At 37.8% G+C, this 26335-nt stretch overlaps 1 protein-coding gene across 1 annotated transcript in view; it reads right to left on the bottom strand.

Annotated features, from left to right (window-relative positions):
• The window catches only part of GPC6 (glypican 6), a 1213294-nt gene that overhangs the window by 92388 nt on the left and 1094571 nt on the right, over window positions 1-26335 (bottom strand). The window contains exon 6 of the mRNA XM_011933786.1: window positions 15433-15576. Coding sequence (XP_011789176.1) covers window positions 15433-15576 — 144 coding nt within the window. The remainder of the gene's footprint in view (window positions 1-15432; window positions 15577-26335) is intronic.

Genomic DNA, 26335 nt, shown 5'->3' with positions numbered 1-26335 from the left:
CTACGTAGTGCCTGGGGTCCATAGGATCAGGCCTGGGGAGCGCTGGGGGTGCTAAGATGGGCTATTGCCTTTGTGGACTGGAAGTTTAGGACTGAACCTGGAACAATATTAACCAATAGTACCAACTACCACATGGCCCAGTTAAATAGGGCTTCCAAGAATATTTATCAGAAACAGAGAACTCAAAATATAACTGCTCCAATGCTCTGCTCTAAAATGGTATGATGCTCCACCAAGTCAAAAGATGCTGGCGAAGTTGTGAAGAAAAGGGGATGCTAATCCATTGCAGGTGGGAGTGTAAATTAGTTTAGCCATTATGAAAAGTAGTGTGGCAATTTCTCAAAGAATTCAAAGCAGAATTACCATTTGACCCAGCAATCCCATTACTGGGTATGTACCCAAAGGAATACAAATCATTCTACCATAAAGACACATGCACATGTATGTTCATCGCAGCCAAATTCATAATAGCAAAGGCATGGAATCAACCTAATGTCCATCAGTGGTAGAATGGATAAAGAAAATGTGGTACATATACACCATGAAATACTGCACAGCCATAAAAAATGAAGTAATATATTTTGCAGCAACATGGATACAACTGGAGGCCACTATCTGTTCCCATCCTAACACAGGAACAGAAAATCAAATACTACATGTTCTCACTTATAAGTGGGCAGTAAATGATGAAAACACATGGAAACAAAAGAGGGGAACAAAAGACACCAGGGTCTACTTGACGGGGCGAGATAGAGGAAGGTGAAGATAAAAACACTACGTATTAGCTACTAGGCTTATTATCTGCTTGGCGAAATAATCTGTACACCAAGCCTTTGTGACATGCAATTTACCTATATAACAAACCTGCATGTGTACCCCTGAATCTAAAATAAAAGTTTAAAAAACAATCAACTCAGAGTTGGTGAAGGAAGTTACCTTGTGTATGCCTACATTTGTATTTTCCTGCACATTTCCTAAAATCAGCTAATACTGCGACGTGAAATAGAGCATGTAGGAGTCAACGAGTTGGTAAGAAAGTAGCAAACTTTCAAAGGCCCCAAACTAAGTGAAAATGGGCACCCAGAAAAGAAAACAAGAGTACTGAGAATGGATTTGGTCCAAAGGACATTCCCTAGACCCAGATGACCTTAAACCTTGATGGCCTTAGATTTGCAGGGTGGGCAAGGACAGGAGAGTAAAATACAGGGCTTCCCTAATGTGACGAGCCAGTATCACTACTCCACCACATACAGCCAGGGTTCCCAAGGGAAAAATCCTTAGGATAAGATGAAATAGAAATACCCTTCAACATAGGCCACCCAGACTTTCTATTGATTAATTTCCAAGGAATGTAAACTCACACACAATAAAAACACAACAGAAACAAAGAAATAACATCTATAAGGAAAAAAAGCACCATTTGTAAGAAACTGCAGAAATACCAGATGAGACCAGCAAACTCTTCAGATATTAGAAGTATCAGACACAAAGTATAAAATAAACATGTTTAAAATGGAAAAGGTAGAATTTAGAAATGTGATGAGGAGGCAGATACTACTGAACACAGGACCAAGCATATCTGAAAATTAATTCATTAAGTATTAGAAATGAAAAATAAAACCACTGAAGTTAAAAACTAAGTGGGTGGGTTTAATGGCAAATTAAGTATTTTATTTAGCTGTTAATAAACCTAAGAGACTAAATCAACTGAGAATTAAATACATTATTATCAGCTAAATACATTATTCCAAATGTGGCAAGAGACAAAGAAAGGTTAAGACATGTGAAGGATGGAGTGAGACAGTCTCACGTGTCCAATCAGTTACTGGATGAGTAGAGGAAGAGAGTGAAAGAGGGTGAAGCAATATTTGAAGACATAATGACTTAGAATTTTCCAGAATAGTCAAAGAAACCAATCATGAAATTCAGGAAGCCCAATACATCCTAAGCAAAATTAATAAAAAAAGAAATCTATACCTATACATTATGATGAAATTATATAACAACAAAGAGGACCCTAAAAGCAGTTTGAAAGAAAATACAGATTACTTACAAGGGAGAACTGATAGCAAACTTCTCAACAGCAACAGTGGAAACCAGGATACAGTGAAATATAAGCATCAGTGCACCTGGAGAAAATAACTGTTGACCTAGAATTACAATTCAGCATAAATGTCTTTCAAGAATGAGGGTGAAAAGACATTTTCAAATACAACGCTCAGTAAAGGAAAACTTATAATATGTATTCCAGACCAAAGAAGTCACTCTGATGGATGGTTTTATGCAAAAGGAATGATAACCAAAGAAAGTGGTGAAATGTAGTTCATTCTATATTAAAAGTTCCAGTATAAAATGGTAATAACAATCTTAACTTTTGTTTTGTGTGAAACACACACACGTAAGACAGAACTAAATTATCCCATAATAACAGCATATAAATTGGGAGGAGAATTATCAGAGTCGAGGTGTTCTAAGGTCCTCTTGTGTTGTTACAGAAAACGAAAAGGTATTGATGTTTTAATTAAACTTGGACTTTGATAAGTCAGGATGCATGTTAAAATTTCAAGGGTAATTATTAGAATAATAAGAACTACAGTATTAGATTCCAAACACTAAAAGAAACAGAGTGAAGTAAGAAAATATCCTCAATTGACCCACAAGAAAGAAGAAAAATAAGACTAAAAAGATGAGACAAATAGAAATCACAAAATGAGATGGAAGAAATAAATATCAATATTTCTAGGTGATTAGGTGAACTAACTGTTGCAATTGAAATAAAAAGATTGTTATTCTGGATTTTAAAATAAATCTAGCTATGTGATGTTTATAAGAGACACATTTAAAACATAAGTGTTCAGAAAGGTTGAAAGTAAAATGAAAAAAGATATTTCAGTTAAATATTTTTAAGAATTTGGTGTAACTACATTAATATTGGAAAGAAAGAGACTTTAAGGCAGAAAACAGTAGAGAAAGGAAGTCATTATATATACTGATGAAAGCTCAATTCACAAGAAAGGTAAGTTTTAACTATAAATATAGACGTGAAATATATACATCATCCACAAAAAATTATTTCTAGAATTTTCCATTTAATATTTTCAGACTGCAGTTGACCATGAGTAACTGAAACCACAGCTTTCTGTGGTTTCAACTGCAGTTCAAAAATATTAAATGGACAATTCTAGAAACAAACCATTCACAAGTTTTACACTGTGCACCATTTTGAGTAGTGTGATGAAATCTCATGCTATCCTGCTCTGCCTCTTCTTAATTGCAAGAAGGGTGAGTATAATACAATAAAATATTTAGAGAGAGAGAGGATATTCAATAACTTTTATTACAGTGTGTTATAACTGTCCTATTTTATTATTAGTTATTGTTAATTTCTCCCTGTGCCTAATTTATAAATTAAACTTTATCATAGGTATGTATGCATAGGAAAACACAGTATATATAGGATTTGGTACCATGGGTGGTTTCAGGCATGCACCGGGGGTCTTAGAACATAGCCTCCATGGATAAAGGGGAGCTACTGCAAAACAAAACAAAAAGAAATAGGTCTACTTGCACAGTGAAAATCTCTCTTTCAGCCCTAATTGATAGAGCAAACAGATAAAACAAAACTCAGCAAAAATACATCAGATTCGGGGCATGTTCTGGAAAAGATCCTCTTATCTTCTTCCCTCTACTCTTCCATGAAGCAGAGAGCAGTGGCATCTTATGTGTGGCATTAGCAGGTATTGGAAGCTGCCTGTCACATTTTGTTCACAACTGAGTGTTCCTGAATTTTAAAAAGTAGCGATGAATCGCAAACATTTATATAAAAATAGCACTCTTTGGCTACAATTTGGTAAATAACTGTAACAATCTCTGAGCTGTCCACCTATTGTTACTGGGCACAAAGAGTGGAGAGTAATTAAAAAAGAAACACACACACGCACACACACATACATGCACACACTCTCACACTCACACACACACACACGCACACACTCTCACACTCACATACACTATACCCTTCATTGTCATACTGCGATCCAAATTATTCCAAGTCAGCTTCTTAAAAAAAAATCCTAAATATTCATTTTACTTCTCATCCTCCAAAATCATGGAGAAAGGAAACTTTAAAAAATGATTATACTGTAAAGAGCTTTTAATTTTATTCATTTTCTTAACAAAAAAAACTTGACAAAAGAGAGCATGAGGATCCTTTTACTTGAGCCCTCACCATTAAAAACCTAATGAAATACTTCTTGTTCCTTGAAGACATTTTGCATAAAGAAGATTTGATTTTCCTGAGTAACTGGAAACATTTTTGTGCAGACATGTCTTGCACTAAAGATAGCCTCTGGGTTTTTGGATTTTATGTGAGTAGATCAATTAGGCCAGTTTGCTGCCTCTATATTTTCTTCTCAGAGCTCTTCTAGACGCTTTGTATTTACCCTTTTTTCTAGCATTCAAGGAGCTGCAAAGAGCAAGCAAAGGAAATGCTTTGCTTTTTCAAGTACAGAGATGAGTGTTTTTCACAGAAATGAATGCTGGCTGCTTTGGGGAGTTTTCTGAGGTCAAAATCCCTTAGAATAAAATTTACAAAGTCATTGGTTTCCTGCCTCATTATGCATAAATAATTTAAGAATTTGTATTCTTATTTTTCTTCCAGCTGAATCAAAGTTCTACAATTTTGCCAATAATTCCATGCAGAAGCCAATGACACGTACATTCCTGAGACTATCATTGCCATGGATAAGTTTGCTGTTGCTATCAGCCAGTGCAATTTCCTTGATTAACCTGTAAAAAGTGTTGTCCTTCGAAGAAGGCCGTTCAGAAATCAACTGATATTGTACAAGAAGACAACAGCAGGTTCCAGAACGTGAATTCTTGGTGATTTTAAATGATGATGTATGAAAGAGACAGAAAGGGAGAACAATTTGATTTGCTCCAGCCAGTTTGGCCCAGAAAGAAAAGCAGAAAAATTGCTTTGCCTAAGCAAACATGACATCAAGTCATACAAGAGCAGCATTCACAATGTGCAATATCGAAGCCTCATTTAAAATACATATTGTCTGGATCTGAGAGACATCCAGATGCCAGTAGTAAAAAGTTTTTACTCATTCTGTTTCTTTATTGCCACTTTTCTCCTATTTCTTGGCAACAACTTCTGTATCCTCCTCTGAGACACTGCCTTCAGATTTGGGGTGGGATCCTTTGCTCTGGTTGAACGATGACTGAACTCAAAGTTCAGGTAAGCTCCATTGGCATCCACTGCTGAAAATCAACCTGACTGAAAAAGGATAATGGTTTCGTAGGGCAATGTAGATGCCCCCTCTCTAATGAGGACTTAGATTTCTCCTAGGATTCTAAAAGTTTTCTTTAAACAAGTTAGTTCTTTCAAAAGACCGTAGAAGAGTCAGTTCATGTGCAGGGCAATCTTTACAAGAGCATGGTCGGATGTAAATTATAGTTACTTTTGCCTGTCATTCCCTAAAGCAGGGTGTCCAATATTTGGCTTCCCTGGGCCACTTTTTGGAAGAAGAAGAATTGTGTTGGGACACACATAAGATATACTAACACTAAAGACGGCTGATGAACTAAAAACAAAATGCAAAATATCTCATAATGTTTTCATAACGTTTACGAATTTGTGTTGGGCCGCATTCAAAGCCATCCTGGGCCACATGCGGCCCATGGGCTGTGGGTTGGACAAGTTTGCCTTAAAGTGTTGTGAGTTCTTTGATTATGGTCTAATCACCTACACATGGTTCATGTTAGTGCACAAAAAATTTGGTGAATAAAGGAAAGACTGATTTTTCTGTTCCTTTTCATGTAAGGTTTGTCTTAGGGTTGGAGAGAGTAATGACATGGATTTTTACCAATTTAAAAATCTTGCCTTCATCATAGTGTTTGTAGTCGATAATGTTACTGTTCAGTAACATGTCCTTTTTCTCTCTCTATGTGAGGCACATAGGAACATATGTCCCTGACTTCCGGATGGCTTGATCATGTGACTTGCTTTGGCCAATGAGATGTGATCAGTATGATGTGACCCTTCCAGGTAGAGACATGAACAGCCACCTCTGCCACATTCTCCATTTCCCCTGCCACTGTGACAGGTGAACCTCCAGATAATGGCTGCTCTGTCACCGGGTGCTGGAGTAAGGGTGATGACCACATGTAGCTGACTCACAGCCAATGCAGAATGAACACTGGGCAAAAGAAATAAACTTGTGTTGCTGTGAGCTATTTTGGGGATTGTTTATAGGTGTGGCTTTGCCTGGCCTGGCCCATCTGGATCAATACAGCATTGGAAAAGCTTCTAAAGATATTACACAAACCAACTTCCCACAAATTATGTGTTAGCCAGCAATATAATGGAGCTGCTGCTGGTGGTGGTTCATTCATTTACTATCAACCTGACTTTTTATTTTTCAATAGCTCAGCCAATGTTATGGGTATAAGAAAATACCCATGAAGTCAGAGCCTTTGATGATGATGACTGTGAATGAACTTAGTAATAAAATTATTGTGTATTGCAGATAGCTTTCTACCTTTAACAGTTATGAAGGGAAGTCAATTTTTACTCAGACGGGTTCCTTTTCATCTGTTTTTTTTCTCTACAGTGTTTATGCCTGAGGTTTATTGCTAGCAGTAAAGAGTGTCCGAGTATGTTATGGGAATAGCCAAATTCCCAGTGCTTTAAAATATATTCCATAGGCCCCAGAGTCTGTTAGAAGCTGATTGATCATACAGCAAATACATCAAAACTGGTATCTATGAAATATCCCATTTCTTCGGCTCTATCTCTCATAAGCATGGACATCATATTTGGGAGTTGTGGTGCAAATATCTCAGATGCTAAGAGAAAATATTGTTACAGATTTTCCATGACAAGGAAAAGTTTGTTTAATCTATTCAATAATTTAATAAAAGATTCTATGTCAACTGACGAGTCTCATGAACAAATATTTTTAAAGGTAAAGTTTAGTGTGGCTTGTCTATCCAGACTTCCATAATCAATCCACCAAAACACCAATTACATAGCAGAATAAAGGACAGTTACTGTGAATGAGTGTGCAGATGGACTTTTGCATCTGACTAGTTCGTAACTGACAACAAAGCTTCTGTTTAATTTGTTCAAGATGTGGGCAGAAAGTTCTGGCTTAAGAAGGGAAAATGAGCTATTAGACATGGCCTATATTAAGGATGCTACAGATGTTTAATGTTTTTAATTTGCATATTTGGCCAATGATTATTTGTTTGTTAATATACCTTCTACACATTCTTTCTGGTATAGTCAATCTGAGGTTGCAAAATCAAACTCCTATTTACTGTATGCTAATATTAATATTCCATGAGCCTCTATACTGTGTACTGTTCTCTGGAGAAGACATAGCATGTCTAACTGACTTGGAAAGTAACGTCTTTTCTAGTCACTTGCCTTTTGATGACACCAGCACTAACAACATGCTATAATGTAGATTGTACATAGCAGCTAGTTTTACTAAGTGCTATGCAACAGAGAAGAACTCAATCAATACATGTATTGATAGATTGATACCTATAGAATGCATCAATTTGGGTTTAGCTGAAGTCTAGGAATTCTTGAAAGAAATTTTAAAGCCTGAAGCAGAAAATAAGCGTATCAACATGTCATAAAATAGATACAAAATCTGTAATAGCCCTATTTTGGTTCTGAAAGTGTAACATTTCATTTTTTACGATACAGAGATCACCAAAGCTCTAGCTTAAGTGTTTCTGAGGATAAAGGAGAGTTTAATCCAGAGTTGAAAAGGATTTTGTTAATAAATTGCCCCCAACATGATTTCATATAACTCACACTTAATATAAGTTGTGCAAAATTGTTCCCCTTCCAAAACATGTGGCGTAACATTATTTCGTTGTCAGAATCCATATGATTCTCTGAACATGTCTTAAAGCAGTGATGCGGACTGGGCTTTAGTATCTCCCAGGGAGTAACGTAGCTAGAGTGAGTGTACTCTTCCTTCTCCCCAGGGTATACAGCCCTGTGCAATTAAACACAACTTTGCCTGGACTGAAAGAGAGGTCTACGTGCCTTCTATTTTCACTATTCCTCCACATGGCCAAAAGAATAGCTTCCTGGGGATGCAAAAATAGTTTACTGGCCACTGGGTATGAGCTGAAAAAATCCACATAAGGTCAGGAGCTCCATCCAGGTTTCCAACAGTGCATACCATTGCATTAGATTCGTGCATCCTTCCAGTCTGTGGAATAAGCAGAATATCCTGGAGATAAGCCATCATTTTATATGTGAGTCTTATGATGTTCCCGCCTTGGGCTTATCAACCACAGCCTCCTAAATGGAAAGAAGCCTGTGACAGGCGGCTCTCCCTGCTACCACATGCTGGTGATGCTGCCCGGAGAAGAGCAGAAACCGAGACAGAATAAGTTGGGTGGTTTGGTTTTAACGTTTTTTTATTTTCTCCCTGCTTTGAAAGCTCACTGCATTTTGCTGCTGTTATTACCAAGGGTTCATTGAAAATGAAACTGGGGTGTCTCAGTGGGGTTTCACAGCAAATAGATAAAGCAGGTTCAGGCAAGACCGGGCCGTTCACAACCTGAAGTGGATGAAGCAGTAGCCATTTGTTTGCTGGGGTGAATGGGACATAATTTATTCAGCTGCAGCGGAGGCTGAAAGCCAATCTGGCCTTGACCCATTTATCTTTAGAAAACTAATTAAAGTGGAGAATCTGGCTTACAGTTGTTATTGAGGTTTTACTTTTTTTGTTCAGGCCAAGCAAAGACTGAGGGTGAGTGTGTGTGTGTGTGTGTGTGTGTGTGTGTGTGTGTCTGTGTGCGTGTGTGTGTCTCTGTGTGTGTCTGTGTTGGGGTGGAAGCTGGGAAATATCAGTTTCACCTAAACACAGTGGCTGAAGGTCTAGATAATAAAGCAGTTTCTTAAACACAGCCTGACATCCTTTTGAAATGCAAACTAGTGGATTTAGCTGGGTGCAGAATTCTTTGAGGTGACAATGAAATGCCATGGCAATTGAAAATGAACAACAGACAGTTTCCTGATTCCTTATAACCAAGAGTTTCTAAATTGCACCAAAATGGCCCCAAAGAGGCATGGAAGAACATTTTTATCACCAGCATTTTACTGAAACTCGTACTAACCATCAGGCAGGAAATGATGCCAAAATGTCAGTTGCTTTGTCCATTTCGTTTCAGAACAATTAAAAAAGTTGCATATCTTGATGATCTTTTTTAAGTACTTAAATATATATGTAATAATATTAACAACATGTTTGTCACCAATGACCTACTGATGAATTTCAAAAGTTACAGTGTATTTTTGAAAGACTCATATATAAAACAGACATCTGGTTTTTGTGTTGTTTGTTTGTTTTGGCCTAGATAAGGTTATAGGAACAAGCAGGAAAGTCCAGCAGACACAGGGATGTTATGATATGTATTCATTCCAGTATGTTCAAGGAAGTGATAACTCTTGGGGAAAGCTACAAGGGTCATGATAACCATTAGATGAGGAAACCGAACCGGACCAGCTACAGGAAAACCTGGAACTCCCAAGAGAATGTGTTGGAAAGGACAGATACTACGACTTAACTGAAGCCACTCTAGTTATCAATGGGACCAATCAAACAGAACCCTGACTTATCCCACCCATGACGTTTTCCCCTCTCATTTCCCTCTTAGTGTCAGGAGCCCTTGAGCTATTTGTCTTCCCTGTCCCCTTCTCAAGGTCTTCCTTTCTGCAGTGTTCCTATTCCAGATTTACCTCCTAATTTTCTTACTTCACTCAAATTACCATGGTCTCAAGGAATATGGATATGGGCATATGGCCTCAGGAATAATGAATGGGGATACTACTCAGGGGACAATTTCTTTTTAAAAACATGATTTCAAAGAAGGGATTTTAGACATCATGTTATCACTGCCTGGATTTAAGGACAGACAAACAGTTAGCACTATGATGTCACAGATGCGCTGCACAAATAAATATGTACCCCTCAGGTGAGAGTCACCTTCCCTCCTCAGTCCGTGATACCATGTAGGGTGCATGTCTTTAAGAAGTGTTATCAGGGCTGGGCACAGTGGCTCTCGCCTGTAATCCCAGCACTTTGGGAGGCCCAGGTGGATGGATCACTTGAGACCAGGAGTTCGAGACCAGCCTGGCAAACATGGTGAAACTCCGTCTCTACTAAGAATACAAAAATTATCCGGGTGTGGTGGTGTGCACTTGTAATCCCAGCTACTTGGGAGGCCAAGGTAGGAGAATCACTTGAACCCAGGAGGTGGAGGGAGCAAGATTCCATCTCAAAAAAATAAAAAGTGTTATTAGCATGCAGTGGTATTGCGGAAACCAGATTAGATAACTGACTATTTTGGTTAATATAGTCAAGTAAGATAACCTGAGTGTTCTTGTCCTCAGTCCCATAGTGGGGGTAAGCTTTCAAGTAAAAAATATCCAATGCTCCCTCTCCAAATGCTCTGAATACTCTGAAAGATATCAGGAAATTCAAGAAGAAAATGAAAAGCAAACAACCTATTTTTTAATCCCTTAAATTTTCTATGTCTCAGCTAATGGAAACCTTAGCACCTTATGCATGAGGGCTGATGTTGGTATGTTCTTATTAGCACAAGAAAAAGGCCAATATTTTCTAACAGGGAAGAGCTAGTTTTCAAGGCAGACTACACATTGTCTGAACATTGGGACAGAATTTAAATCAGCCATTCGATGAGCTCATCTTCCACCAAGATTACATTGAAAACTTGGCCATTGGAGAAGAATATGAAAATGGTTGTTAACCATAAATTGCAAGCAGAGAGGAAATGACCAAACAAGTTGGCCATGTGCAGTATTCAATCCACTCCAGATAATTTGGAAAGGGACAGTGGTGGGGGAATTTCTCAGGAATGACTGTACAAAGACAAATGGGGATGAGAGGAAGAAGAAGACCAATGCTTACACTGTGCTGCATAGTCCGCCACACAGTCCTCTGGGAAGCAAGAGGAAAACAAATTTAAAGGAAAAAGAGAAAGAGATTATTCTATACATAATAGCACAGCACAGGCACAGAGTTTAGCTTTGTAGGTTGGCATTCCACCCACCCCCATCCCAAATTCCCTCAGAATGACCAGTAGGATATTTGAGAAATCCACATCCACAGTACAGTGTTGAATACTTACTGGAGATTTACAGGTCTAAATCATCACCAACTTGTTAACTTCCAAACCTGGCTTTTATTTATTTTTTTTTAACTTACTTTTATAAAACATATTCCTCTAAGATACACCATGCACAGTCCATTTTTACTCTAATGAATCAGCTGGAATAAAGTAACTGACACTCCCTGTCCAAGTGCGTCTGTGAGCTGTAGAACATGCTGTGCTCTAATTTTCTGAGCTGTACCACTAATTGCGTTTTACAGAGGCTAATTTGAAATACCTTTTGATGCTCAGATCTTAAAAATCGAGCTATTTTGTGCTGATTTATTTTTATACTTGACATTTCCAGTGAATTGGAACTATCTTTTAAAAAATTATAGTTTCACATCAAATGATGTAAGAGAATTTGCAGAGTATACATTTAAGAATAAGGGAACATGACCAGTCTCTTCCTGAGTGCAAACAATAATCTCTGGCCTGTTTGATTGAAAGTCATTAATAGTCAGCTGGGATAGAGGGGCTTCTAAGGGGAGTTTGTTGGTGACAAGAAAGCAACATGATGGTAGGATGACTCTGTTAACTGAATTACCGCAGCTGATAACATTAGTATCCTCAACAAATCATGGCTGTTGGCATTAGGGACTGCGATAGTCTTAGATGAGTTGGCTTTCCGTCAGCAGCTGAATTTATAAAAATACATTCACTCATTCTTGGATAACAAAAACCACTTTAGGGTACCATGTCTGAAAGCTTCTGACTACCTCAGCTGCTTCTTATGCCTACATAACTTTAGAGGAGCAAATGGAAATGTTCCCTAGTGATACAAAAGAATTTATAAGTTCCTTATAAATATAATAAGATGTTAAATGATGGAACTGGTGCATTTTTAAAGACAGAGTTTTGATTTCAATTATTTCATATAAGGTTTAGCAGCTGTTTACTCAGTTTGGGGTTGTTAGTTTTATTTTTAAAACACACCCCATAATTACCAGTTCACATTAAAAATTAGCTTTAGAATAACTGATATAAGAACATTTACCAACAGATCCCAAAGTTATTACCACAGGTACTAATTTAAATGGCACTAAGAAGTAATTCTCCAAGTGCTTTATAGTTATTTTCATTTTGGCAAAACGGGTGGGGTGATTGGAGTAGTGTTTTGATATTGTCCTTTGAAGCATTTTTCTGCTGAAACACTTCGAGAAATGAAGGGAAATCTTTTCCAATTATCCTCCTTTTCTCAGACACATGCTTCTTATAAATATTCAGGAAACATCTTTTCTGGGAAAAATTGAAACAGGAGTAGGTAATATGAGCCTTGTTTATAAACAGCCTAAATAGGCTGTAATGGATGACAGACCCATCTGGATAGTTTTGCAGTGCATCCTTCTTGAAGATGAGCATGTTTGACTGTTGTACTGCAGTCTGCCAAGGATAACTGCCCCGACTTTCCACTGTTCAGAGCTATATTGGAACCCCCAAAGGAAGAAGGCCTCAGGGGAGCCAATGGCTGCGAGACTCTGTTATTAGCTTTGGACCTAAAACTCGTGTCTCTCAAGAATAACCTTGGTATAGCTCCGTTTGATGTGGAAACAGCGCCTTGTTCTCAGGAGCTGAGCAAAGTGGGCTTATGGCTGACTGTGCTTTACATGTCACTAATTCTTATCATTTGGGAAGGGATCAGAATTTAATTTAATAAAAAAAATAAAACTGCAATTTTCATTCACAGAGCCTGAAGCCACACCTTTGAGGAAGTAAATGCTACATGCTGTCTGAGAATGTTTTGGAATACACTTGGCTTATTGATTTAAATACTTAGGCACAGAGTCTGGTCCTTGGCTTTTACTTGTGATTGTATGTTTAACCATTACCAATCGTTTTCAGAAAAAGGTTGATAAAATATATTTTTAAGGGGTGCAAAAGGTAGAAGATTTTCATTCTGTTTGCTACTTGTCTATACTCTCAAGACCCTTATATATAGAGCATTTTGAACATTACCAACAAAGTTCCTTTATAAAAGGTTCAAATCTCAATTTTCATGTCCATCAGATTTTAAACACCAGAGAAAATTCTCCAAGTGTTGAAGCTTTACTTAGTTTATGCTAAGCTGCAAAAATATTGTCTTTAGAGACATATTTTTCTTGCTCTACTTCCCCTGTTTAAGGGTGTGTGTTTATTTCTCCTGGGGATGAGGGAAAACTGTTTCTATGTTTCAAAGTGAAAAAATTAATTAGTTGCCATACATATCATTACATTGTTCAAATTCAGTGCAATTTTAACTAAGTGCGTAATGTACCCCAGTTCTTTTAAAACTTTTTATTTTATTTTATTGTGGTAAGGACACTCAACATGACATCTACCCTCTTAACAGAGTTTTTTTTTTAAGTGAACAATACACTATTGTTTGCTGCAGCCACAATGTTGTACCTCGGATCTTTAGAACTTATTCATCTCACATTGTACTCCTGTTCTTAAATTAGATTTTACAAAAATTCAGAGAAGACTGAATTGTCCGAATAACTAAATTAGAGCCAAAGAAAATGGGAAAAAAGGGACCAAACCCATACTCACCATTTGTCCTCTGGTTAGAAAGATCTTGATATACAATGCAATTTGTAAAGTAAAATTTAAACAACATAATCTAATGAAAACCATCATTTCTTCAAAGCAGTTTGACTAGTTATTTGGTGGAATTTAATTGGTTGTTTAAAAGAAAAATGGTGACTACTTTTAAACTTTTCCTGAAACTGCAACAGAGAATAGATGTAAGCCGCTAGGCGTGTTGGCTCTTGCCTGTAATCCCAGCACTTTGGGAGGCCGAGGCAGGTGGATTGCTTGAAATCAAGAGTTCGAGACCAGCCTGGACAACATGGCAAAACCATGCCTCTACAAAAAAATAAAAAGTCGGGCATGGTGGTGTATGCCTGTCATCTCAGCTACTCAGGAGGCTAAGGTTGGAGGACCACTTGAGCCCAGCAGGTCAAGTTTGCAGTGAGCCGTGATCATGCCACTGCACTCCAGCCTGGGCAACAGAGTGAGACCCTGTCTCAAGGGAAAAAAAAGAATAGATATAAGCAAGGTAAAGTAGAAGGTTGCAGCAACTACAAATATCTACACTAGAGAGAAGGCTTTATTTGCTAACAAATGGCAATAAATTTATAACAAAATATAACGGTTAGTTACCCCTTTATTTTGATGCTTCATGGATAGGCCTTTCGGTTGTAAGCACATTTGATTTTTATAGAGAGAAATGCTGAGATATACTTACTTTGAGGCCAAATTCAACAAATTTAATCTTATGAGTTCCACACTATAGAAGGATATTAACTAAAATCATAAAGTAATTTATAACAGTGACTAATAAAAGTATTTTCATAGCTGGCAGTCTTTGAGATATGAGTTTATATGACACCGTCAGATGTGGTTCAAGTGCTTTATGACATTAAGGATTTTATCTGTTAATTTTACATCAAGATAATTGGCAAAGCAACATTAACAGCACTAACAATTGCAGGTATATAAAGTGTTTATAGTACTATAAATGGAAGAAATTGAGTTAAAAATAATCAGGCAGTATTTCTTTAAAATTATGAGCTTTTACTTTTTATAGCAAAATGTGGCCTTTAAAACACATTTAAAAATTGTATTTACTATGTTTATGGTTGTATTTTCCGAGTATTATAAACTGCTTTGATGATGGATATCACTGAGTACCCTGACACACAGCTAAAAAAACAGCTCAAAGAGTGACTAATTCTAAGGATTCCAACTTTTTAAAGACACATAAAAAAGAAAAAAAAAATAATAGTAACATTGATTTAGGGTTTCCGGGCAAGGTCTTTCAAACAGAAAACTTTGCAAATAAGAAGTCACAATAAAATTGCATTATATCATAATTGAATAAATAACCATTTTCAGAAAAGAACTGAAGCAGATGAGTAAGAAATCTGCTATTGCAATTATATCTCTGGAAGAACTGGCAACTTAGTTTTCAAATTAATATTTCACGAGAAATAAGAAGTTGAAAATTTGGTCACTGCACACGTGTTAATAGTTTCTTAATGGATTAATAGATTTCTTAAATAATCCAATACATGACCCAAAAGAAAGATCCCATTACTTTTCAATATTCAAATTAAGAACAGAAGCAGATATAAGAATGAGATGACTCTTATAAGAAACTTTTTCAGAATCTCCTAGGAGTTTCAAAGAATGACCTTGGTAAAACAAAGCATCCACTATTGTTATCAGTTTGAGAATACTCACCAGCCGGTCCAAGCTTGTGCCTGCAGCGGTTGTTGGTCTTTCCTCAGGATTGTAGGGCCTGAAACGTGTATTAAAATTTTCAGGAGCTGAGCGAGCAGATCTGAGAGCTGGAGCAGGTTTGGGCTGACCACATCCCTGAAAGACCTGGAAGAACCATTGAAAAGTAAAGAAAGTTATACAGTGAGTTTTCTCCTAAATTCACGAGGCAGAAATGTGCAATGCAATGGTGTCTACATTTCTCATGAAACTTTTACCTCCAATACACTCTAATTTTGAAATGTAAACAAGTATAACCACTAATATAACAGAAAGAATTACCCAGACAGATAGTGATCAACTGTATTCCCTGACTCATAGTTTCAGCATACACAGTAAATTTTTATTGGTAGATCCATATTTGCAAATTTGCTTCTGCACTAAAATTTATTTGTAACCCCAAAATTAACACTCACAGTACTCTCATGAACATAGAGACACAGTGCCAAAAAATTTGCATCATGTTCCTAGCTGAGGTTGGAGAAGACACTCTCCTTATTTCAGCTCTCAGACTGGAAACAAGTGTTCTCTTTGTGGTCTAGTTAGTACAATGTTTTTCACATTTTTGTGCTTTTTCTTGTTGATTTCAAGGTTTAAAATGGTCCCCAAGCATCGGGCTGAGCTACTGTCAAGCGTTCCTAACCATAAGATGTGTAATGTGTCTCATGGCAGAAATATGTATGTTCGATAAACTTCCTTCAAGCCTGAGTGATAGTGCTATGAGTTCAATGTTAATGAATCATCTATATATTAAATAAGGTGTCTTTTCACAGAAACACACATAACACAAGTTGACGTATTGATTGATTGATGAAACTGTTGCGGCCAGTGGCTTGCAGGAACCTAACTCTGTATTTCTCATTGCCGCAACGGTTCAGTATTTGCTAAGTCAATGTTTGCAGTGACTTTATAGAACACAACTACAATAAAGAGAATCAACTGTACTAAACATAGGGATTGCAATAGTTACTCCACAGAATGACTTCAGAATTAAGTGAATTGTGTCTCACTTTTACATACTTGAATGTGGCATTCTATAAACATCCGTTTGGGATTCCTGTTATCATGACAAATATATTTCATTGTATAGAATATAAAGCCAAAGAATTTCAGTGACTCCCCTTTGAGTTACGAAAATCTCCACTGGAAGAATTCTTTAAAAACACTCTCTTGAGCAGTGGTATAGAAATAGGACAAGCAAATGTGGATGAAATCCATATAATGACAGCTTCCTCTAATTTTGTTGTTGACAGCTGTTCATGTCACAATTAAGATTGCAATGGGAAATCAAACATTTTATTGTAATGATCTTAGGGACTGAGCAGCCGCTTCTTTTCCACAGTGATTTCACTCAGGGTGGTGTGGAATTCATCTTCCTTTGCTGTTTTTAGAAGGTTTACATTCTGTGCTGGTTATCAAGAGATAATACCTTTACTAGAATTACAGGAAATGCAGTAACATTTTCAGGAAACTTTGATGAAGTTTAACTTTATTCTATTTCTTCCATTTCTCCATAGCAGATGATTCTTCTGGATGCTTTTCCTTCAGTAAACTTTTTGGGGTTATTTACATGAGCTGATTTTAACTTGCATGTAGTATATTTGCAATGCATTCGCTCCAGTTTTGTTATTTCATTCTGCGTTGTTTAACTCTAAAATAAGCATTTTTCATCATGCATATTATGTGATTCCACTGAAGTACGCAGAGAGCTCTTGAGTGCCATTCACAATGACAAATTCCGTCTTGAGACACAATTCATTTTGTTTTACCACTACAGCTAATTTTTCTTTTGTTGCATTCAAAAGTTCTCCTTCAACTCAGCATTTTGCAGAGCGCCGGTACTTTGTCTTGGCATTCCTCAAGATTGGTCTTAACACATTATTGATTCTTCTTCTCTCACACAATTTCTGAAGCTGATGGTGTAAACCGGTGTGATAAAGATAGTGGGCCCTTTTCTCCCTAGTGCCTAAATCACTTCCCCCTGGCAAGGTCGGTGCTGATGGAGGGCATTAACATTTGCAGAGCTCCAGGGATCTGTTGAGTGTGCTATTCTGGATTGCTTTGGAAGTGACAGCTGACTCTTAAAAAATGTAAAGCCTAAGGCGAAACAATACTAATGGCCTTGCTGAGAGTTCATGAAGCCAGGTACTGAAAGAGTTAACAGACCTTTTTAATTCACCCTTTGGGAAAAATCTGGCTCACTGGGTTAAGTTAAATCAAAGAAACAGGAATGCCCTGAAAGAATATTAGTGTTCTAGGGAGATATTTCATCATAATGGAAAAACTTTACGTTTGCTCAACTGTTTTTTTTGGAGGGCGTTAATTATTACAGAACATAGGTTAGTTAATATAGCCTAGTAGTTTCCGTTATTTGGGTCAGGTTTGGATAGTGAAGATAGCTTCCACGCAGAAATCACGGGGTCTGTGACCAAACCTGCGGAAAACACTGACTTGTAATTACTTTCGAAACAACACCTGGCCACATAATCAGGTCTGTCACAACAACCTCACATCTTGGAAGCCCCTAAACAAGAGATCCTATCATACCCTTAGAAAAACAGAAGTGCCATAAAAGAAACCCTTTAGCGTGGAAGTGAGAGGCAGGACTAGCTGGACTTCCTCTGCCGACTAAGAATCCCTAAGCCTAGCTAGGAAAGTGACCGCATCCACCTTTAAACACCGGGCTTGCAACTTAGCTCACACCCAACCAATCAGGTAGTAAAGAGAGCTTAAAATGCTAATTAGGCAAAAACAGAAGGTAAAGAAATATAATTGGAGGTAAAGAAATAGCCAATCATCTATCACCTGAATATAAATTCAGACATTCCAGCTGGCAACAGGCTACCCTCTTTGGGTGCCCTCCCGTTGTACGGCAGCTCTGTTTTCACTCTATTAAATCTTGCAACCGCACACTCCTCTGGTACCTGTTTGTTAGGGCTCCAGCTGAGCTTTTGCTCGCCGTCCACCACTGCTGTTTGCCGCTGTTGCAGACCGGCCGCTGACTTCCATCCCTCCGCATCCTGCAGCGTGTCCGCTGTGCTCCTGATCCAGCCAGGTGCCCACTGCTGTTCCCGACCTGCTAAAGGCTTGCCATTGTTCCTGCAGGGCAAAGTGCCCGGCTTCGTCCTAACTGAGCTAAACACTAGTAGCTGGGTTCCACCCTTCTCTTCTGTGATCCCCGGCTACTAATAGAGCTATAACACTCACTGCATGGCCCAAGATTCCATTCCTTGGAATCCGTGAGGCGAAGACCCCAAGTCCGCGAACGAGAGGCGTGCCGCCATCTTGGGAGCTCTGGGAACAAGGAGCCCTGGTTCCGGAAGTTCCCAGCCTAGGGATCAAGAGCTATTTCTCAGAATTTTACAAAACCTAATGAGAACTGTTTACAAAGGAGTACTTTGCAGTTGTTTTTGCTTAGAAATGATAAAAACCCTTTGTATTCGTCTCATACTGAGAGTATACCTTAAACAACAGATACCTATCATATAACTGAGATGACTTACAAAGTAAAAATTAACAATTTGATGTTTAATACATGTGCTATAGTCTGAATATCTGTGTCCTCCAAGAATTCGGAAGTTGAAATCTAATCACAGATGTGATGGAATTAGGAGGTAGGTCCTTTGGGAGGTGCTTAGGCTCTACCCTCAAGAATAGGATTAGTGCCCTTGTTAAAAACAACAACAAAGGATCCATAAAGCGCCCCCTTGTCTCATGTGAGGACACAGTGGGAAGGTGCCATCATCTATAAAACACCATGCAGGTCCTCACCAGACATCAAATCTGCTGAAGTCTTGATCTTAGACTTCCCAGCCTCCAGACATGTGACAAATAAATTTCTGTTTTTTATAAGCCACCCAGTTCATGGCATTTTGTTATAGCACCCTGAGCAGACTAAGACAGCAAGCCATCTGTTAGCCTGAAAAAGTATTAAAATATGAGGGTCAGGGGTGGGTGACAAAGGAAACTTTTAGGCAGAAAATTTAGACCATCTCAATTTTCTGAGTTTAGCAGCAGTATAGTTAGGCACAGTTTTGTGGCTCATGAGGGCCATGGCTAGGTTAGTATAAAAGAGAAGCAAGCCTTTTCCTCAGTGGCTTGGGCATTCCAACATTTTACATTTTGAATAAGGGAAAAAACAACTGAGAAATAATAATGTGATGGAAAGGGCCATAGGTTCAATGAGAGTCAGAAGATCAATTGGTTATGGCTAGAGATGGGGATCATCAGCTTAAAGATGGTACTTAAAGCCGTGAAACTGATTGCAATTACCAAGGACAAGTACATACAGGTGGCAGATGGATGGGGCTGAGGACAGCCTTTTGCCACGCCAACATTTACATTTATTTGCCATGAGGCTCTCTGAGCCTCAGTTTCCTCCTCTGTCAAATGGGAATAGCAATATTATTTACCACACAGACACACTATGATGATAAAGTACAATATGTAAGGCAGAAAAACAGAACCACGTGTCTGGAAAAGTACATGCCTGATAATTGGTTAATTTTATCATGCCATAATCTGTATTTCCCAGAAGTTTTGCTTTCTACATAAAATTTGAAGAAAAAATGTCTGTGCTGATGTTTCTTTTTCTTTTTCTTTTTTTTTTTAACCTTTTAAAAATCTTTTCCTTTTTTTTTTTTTTTTGGAGACTGGGTCTCACTCTGTTGCCCAGACTGGAGAGCAATGGCACAAACACCACACACTGCAGCCTCAACCTCCTGGGCCCAGTCCATCCTCCTGCCTCAGCCTCCCGAGTAGCTGGGACCACAGGTGCATGCCAAGCACATCCTGCTAGTGGATGTCTCTTAAATGTTGCCCACAAAATATTATTTTCAGGAGCAAACAGCGGTTACATAAGTCACAGATTGCAACTATCAAAGTTAAATTAGGTACCCTCACAAGGGTTCCATCATGCTAACACGTGGTCAGACTCAATGAAAGAGAGAATGACATTGGTAGTGTTTCCCAAAACTATTTGACCATGGTTTCCTCCTGGGGTTCTCATAAGACTGTTGTTCCAAAGAACTCGCCCTGAGATATATTGTGAAGGTGGTTGTAACCTGCCAAGGAGCGACATGATTCAGATAGAACTGCATTTACTTAGAGGTATTTGTGAAGCTGTTCCACCCTCCTCTGCTTTTAATTTCAGAGAAGAATGTTATTTTAAGACACTAAAGGGCTTCTTTTTACAACAGAACAGAAGTTTTTAGAGGTTATCGCTTCAGGATAAGCCAACTTATTGTGGTACAAATCATTTGCTCTACCCCTTTAAGAAACAGAATCGGTATTATCACCTCCTGACCCCTGCCTGCTTCTCTCCAAGGGATGTTGAAAGCGATAATTAGATAATTCGGGAAAGTATTTGGAAGCCTCCTTTGTACAGATGTACAAAGGAATTCTCCTTCCACCTCGCTGACTTGCAAAACCTGTGGATTTTAGGAAGATATCTGGCTCATGAATCCTCTCTGTTAAGAGGATTACTAAGATCATGTCTCAGAAGTCTGTTGGCATTCTGAGATTAAAGAAGCTGATGTTAGGATAGGAAGGGCTGAAAGGAGAGACTTTATAATTCTGGAGGGATGGGGAGGAGACGGAGGTGTGATGATAAAAGGTTTAAGTGCTGTGTCTTAGGTTTCTAAATAAAAGTATTTTTCCTTTAAAAATATTAGGGCATCTTAACATATTTCTCTTAAAATAAACTAAGGTGCCACTCTTTCGGAGGCACATGTAGCTTTATACTTTTATCTCTTTGTCTTCTTTACCTTCTTCATTGTCTTTTGCAGCTGGATTATGCATTAAAAAAAGTCATTACTGGCAACTTGAGAAGCAGTGGCTGCAGGTAAATCCTGTCTCGGCTTCTGTGTTTTTTAAAAATTCTGTCTTCTCACTTTCTACTCAACAGGTTTCTATAATGGAGGAATGGTGCTGCTATTCTCATATAGGCAAATATTGAAATTTGCAAACAGAACTCTAATCTTTTGTATTAAATCCAGGTAACAGTTAATGTTACCTAGATTTAATTAGATTTGATGTTTTAAGGGTAAGTAATGTTTTATTTACCTATGAGATTCTAATTTATATTACAGTGTCGATGAATGAACTATTAGATTACTACTTGGGAAATTCAAATCTATTCCATTTGTATTCAGGGAACTAGAAGCTATCATGTCTTTATTAGTCTGGATACCATGTATTTGTCCAAGTGCAGCCATTATTTTCACAAGAACTGGCTGTGGAGTAACCAGTAGGTGTTACCAGTGCATTCTGGTGGCTATACAAAATGCTTTACACTAGGTAATTTATAAACAACAGAAATTTATTTCTTACAATTATAGAGGCCGTGAAGTCCAAGATCAAGGTGCCAACAGATTTGGTGTCTGGTGAGGGCCCTCTGCTTTGTAGATGGCACCTTCTTGCTGTGTCTGCACATGGCAGAAGGGCAAAAAGGACTAACAGGCTCCTGCAGGCCTCTTCTGAAGGGGCACTAATCCAACTCATGAGGGCTTCACCCAGATGTCCTAATCACCTCTCAAAGCCTCCACCTCCAAATACCATCACCTTAGGGGTTAGGATTTCAGTATATGAAATTTGGAGAAACACACACATTCAGAACATTGTAAAAGGTCACAAACACAAGTCTAAAAGTTTGGAATGTTAATATTAATCTTGCTCCTAATACTTGTGTGACCTTGGGGTAACAATGTTCTCCCCAATTCTCAAAGTTGTTGGGAAGATAGAATGATACAATGCATAGAAGAATACACTGAAAACATGAGGTATAAGGTGCCTTATTTTAACTAAGTAATCTGTAATTAAATAGAATAATAATGGATAATAAATCAAATCTAAGGATTACACAGAATTACACACATATAATTTAAGCTCTATGATGAATAGGGTTTCATTCATTTTGTTCATTACAGTATCCCGGTATCTTAGGAGTTCCCAGCACATGATATGTGTTTGAAAAAATTGTGAATGAAAGATTATGAAGAAATAAAATTTTTAGTCATAATCTTCCCCTTTTGCAAACATTTATTGAAGGCAATTAGCATGTAGATTTCTGTAATGAAAAAGAAAAGATAGGAAAGACAATGAACACTTATCAAGCGTCTATGATAGGACAGACACTTCACTGTGCTATGTGTTTCATATGCACTGTGCTATGTATTTTATATGCTGTGTGTTTTATATATATCTCAAATGATCAATTATCTCTTCAAAATCAAGGTTGAACATTTCTTCCTCAGACTGAAGGAATGAATCACATATCCATGTAAAATAAATTATTTGATATTTCCTTTTCTACATTTACTGGGCTGAATTAAAGCAAAGCCAAATGGAAAACTTTGTTTAAAGTGATAACTGGGCTAAATTAAAGCAAAGTCAAATGGACAACTTTGTTTAAAGTGATAACGAGACCCAAAATACTGTTTCTTGATTACTTGACAATAGCTACTCAGGGAGCTTGATAAGCCAGTTAGGAGGACCTTGCACACAAAATAGTTAGATTGGCTTCCTGACTGGCCCGTGGGAGAGCTGTCAGAGCCTTGGGTGCTGGAGACAGCTGGGCTCAGAGCTCAGGCAATGGCCATTGCTTACGGCAAAGTGGCAGACAACTTGGGCTCTTCACAGAGCTGCCCTTCCTGGTATCACCAATCTGTCAAAATGATAAACAGCGGCACCTGTACATTGCAGCAGTTGTATCCCATCCTTGTCAACGATGGTCTAGGTTAAGCACAGAGCTAGGGCCTTTCTCAAAGTGGGAGTGCTGACTGAAATGTGTGTGCCTGGGAGCATTCACATATCATTAGGAAGCAAATCAGAATTAGTTGCAATATTTTAAAAAACATTTCATTAAAAGTAGTAGCAAAAAGAGCTACATTATACCATTACATAAGATAACTGGCACCTTAGAAATTCATTTCACACACTTTTAGGGGGTTTCTAACAGCGTTCATCTAATAGCCTCAAAAGTGTTTTCCTGAATATACACTTAAAACATCTTGATGATGACTTTTTCTTTAGATATGAAATTATTATACTCACTATAAAAGCATTTTAAATGTCAGTTTTCTTTAAAAAAAATTACTGTGGTACTTTTCTTTATGGGTTATCTTCTAACAAAACAGTTATTCATCCTTAGATCTTAGAATAATCTCTTTTCTAGCCATCTTTTTCCTTCCCTTTCCTCTCATTTTGCTTTTCTCTTTTTTCTTTGCTCCCTGATTCATGCTTTCCTTTCCTTAAAGATTGATTATAATGGTCCCCAGGCCAAGTTCTCTGGCAAACTCTGTGTCCCTGGATGGGTTCAGCACTCTGTTAGGAGAATTTTGGGTTCTACTGAACCAATCAAGCCATCAGTTTTAGTTCTGTCCACTTTTCACTGGCCTCAATTTTAAAAAGTCAGCTACTGTATCAGTTTTAAGGTTTAAAAAATTTACTCCTGATGCTCACACAGCTTGGTTCCAGAATATCTGTCCAAGGTATTGCATATTTCTTAAAATCTTTTCTACAATAAAAGAAATTCTTTTCATTTGCATTGCATGAGAAGACATTTTCCCTGAAGGATTTGCATTTCTCAGGCAGCAAAACACCTTGATATTTCCTCCCAAATGGTGAGGAAGGAGGAGTTACAAGGAACTTTACAAGGCAAATTTTTGAGTGTGGAGAGGAAAAAAGCCCTAATCCTCTTGGCCTGACTAAATGATTTTTATTACATATGCCCTTTGCTTGTAAGGTTTAAAGCAGTTCTGTAAGATCACTTTTCAGAATATAAGTAAACATGTAATTTACATCAGACGGGCTCTACCATTCCTTCCACCCATGATTCCACAAACATTTGTTGAGTATCACAAACATAAGGGTTGGGGATATGCCAGTTGGACATGTCACTACTCCCAAGAGGGTTTGGACAAGAAATCAGGCAATTATTATAGAATGTAACAAGTGTGATGGAACACCCGCAGGGGCAACTCACCCAGGCTGGAGCATCTGAGAAATCTTCCTAGAAAAGCAGTGGTATGCTGGACCTGGATCTTACTGGCCCATGAAACTACATGTTAAATTTTTAGGAATTTCATAAGTCAGTAGCAACTGTGTTTAATAATATGTTTATTATTAATTGATAATGTTTATTATTAATAATGTGCTTAACAAACACATTGATTATCAAAAGTTAAGTTGTATAAACTTAGTTATATAAATTACATTAATAACAAAGGTAATAATTATACTAAAAGCTCATTACTTTTTAATTAATTTACTATTATGTATGCTCTTGAGGTTAATCGTGTCAGTCATATCTGTAAGGTGGAAATTTTACATCAGGGTGTGCTACTCTGTGTTCAATGACATCATGTGGGTAGTCTGAAATCCGCAGGAGGGAGTAATTACACCAAAGAAATGGGGAAACACTACAAATGAGCATGTTTCCCTAACAGATGTGGCTCCTTCACATGTTTAAATGTAGGCTGGCTGAGGCAATGACTCGATCAGAACCAAACCAGATCGCATATCACCACATAGAAGGAAAGTGCTAAGAGCTGGGATAAGGAGGTATATTTTTGAGACTGGGCAGAGGTCACTGAAATTTCTCTAACACAATAAATACTTCACTGCCCACAAGAAGCACAGTGCCATGGCAGGTGCTCTTCTCTTAAGTAGGAAGAAGTTGGAAGGAGATTTTTTTTCAGGAGACCAGGAGAGCACCTTCTCTTGTTCCTAAGAATACACACTGAGTGTTAAAGCTGAATTGTGTTTCCATCATTTATTCTTGAGTAGGCTACATTAAATGTAATCTTCTCATCTTCTGGCCCTGAAGTTACAGTGAAAGCAAATCTTTAGATAAATCTCTAAAGATTAGAGATAAAGGAGTTTTACTTTATCATCTAAAGGAGAACATTTTTGTTTTATCCCTTTTACATGCAAGGAAAGTTAAAACTAGTTTGCTCTGGATGCATATCACATAAATGCATCATAAGCATTTTTTCAAACCTTCCTTTTACTTTATAAGAAAAGGTGTGCTTCCCTCCTCCCTCTGCCCTGTATCTAGCATCTGAAAAATCTGACCCTGTTATCCAGCAATATTACAAGCAGGAATAGAACAAACCCCAATTTTCTGTGTGCTAGGTGATGAAGACATCAAAGAATAAACGATGTTTCAAGATCACTGTTTCTCGGTGGAGTGCTGTAAGTGGGAACTGATAGGCAGAATACAAACAGAATTTCAAAAGAGAAGATACTGTGAATCTAGAAATCATTGAGAACATGCTCTTTTCCTTTAAAAAACAAAACTAAAGACGTAGAAATAGAATATAAAGCTTTATAAATAGCATGGCCATTCACTTTTTTCTCAGAAATCAGGCAGAAGGGACCAAACCACCTGTCAACGGAGCAGACCAATTTTTCCCTCAATGTAAGAATAAGGTGGAAATTATTATTACATGGAAATTCCTCTAAAGCTCTTTGCTATGGAGGCGTTGGTGTGGCCAACAGCACAAACTAGAGTTGGATTGCTGACACAGTCTCCAGCACCACCCCTTCCCTTGACCCTGCTTTCTCACAAAAGCCTTGTTCATAGACATTTATTTAGAGATCCATCTCCCTTTCTAAATGATTCCCTCCATCAAAAATAACACCATACATCAGTGGGTTTAAATGCAGGGGTGTGCATTGCAAGTCTGATCTTCTGATCTTAGATGCTAAAAACAACCCCACAGAGTATCATAGGTGAGACAAGACCAATGAGTCAATGCTCTTTAGAATTTAGGTACCATAGATGTTTTTAATAATAACAATGAAAATGCTTAGCCTTTAGGAGTGGTTTTGATTTGACTTATTCCATGCTAAATATTTTACATGG

The sequence above is a fragment of the Colobus angolensis genome, unplaced genomic scaffold (genome assembly GCF_000951035.1).
Source record: "Colobus angolensis palliatus isolate OR3802 unplaced genomic scaffold, Cang.pa_1.0 Scaffold13, whole genome shotgun sequence".
Lineage (NCBI taxonomy): Eukaryota > Metazoa > Chordata > Mammalia > Primates > Cercopithecidae > Colobus > Colobus angolensis.
This window is presented reverse-complemented; position numbering and strand designations above follow the sequence as displayed.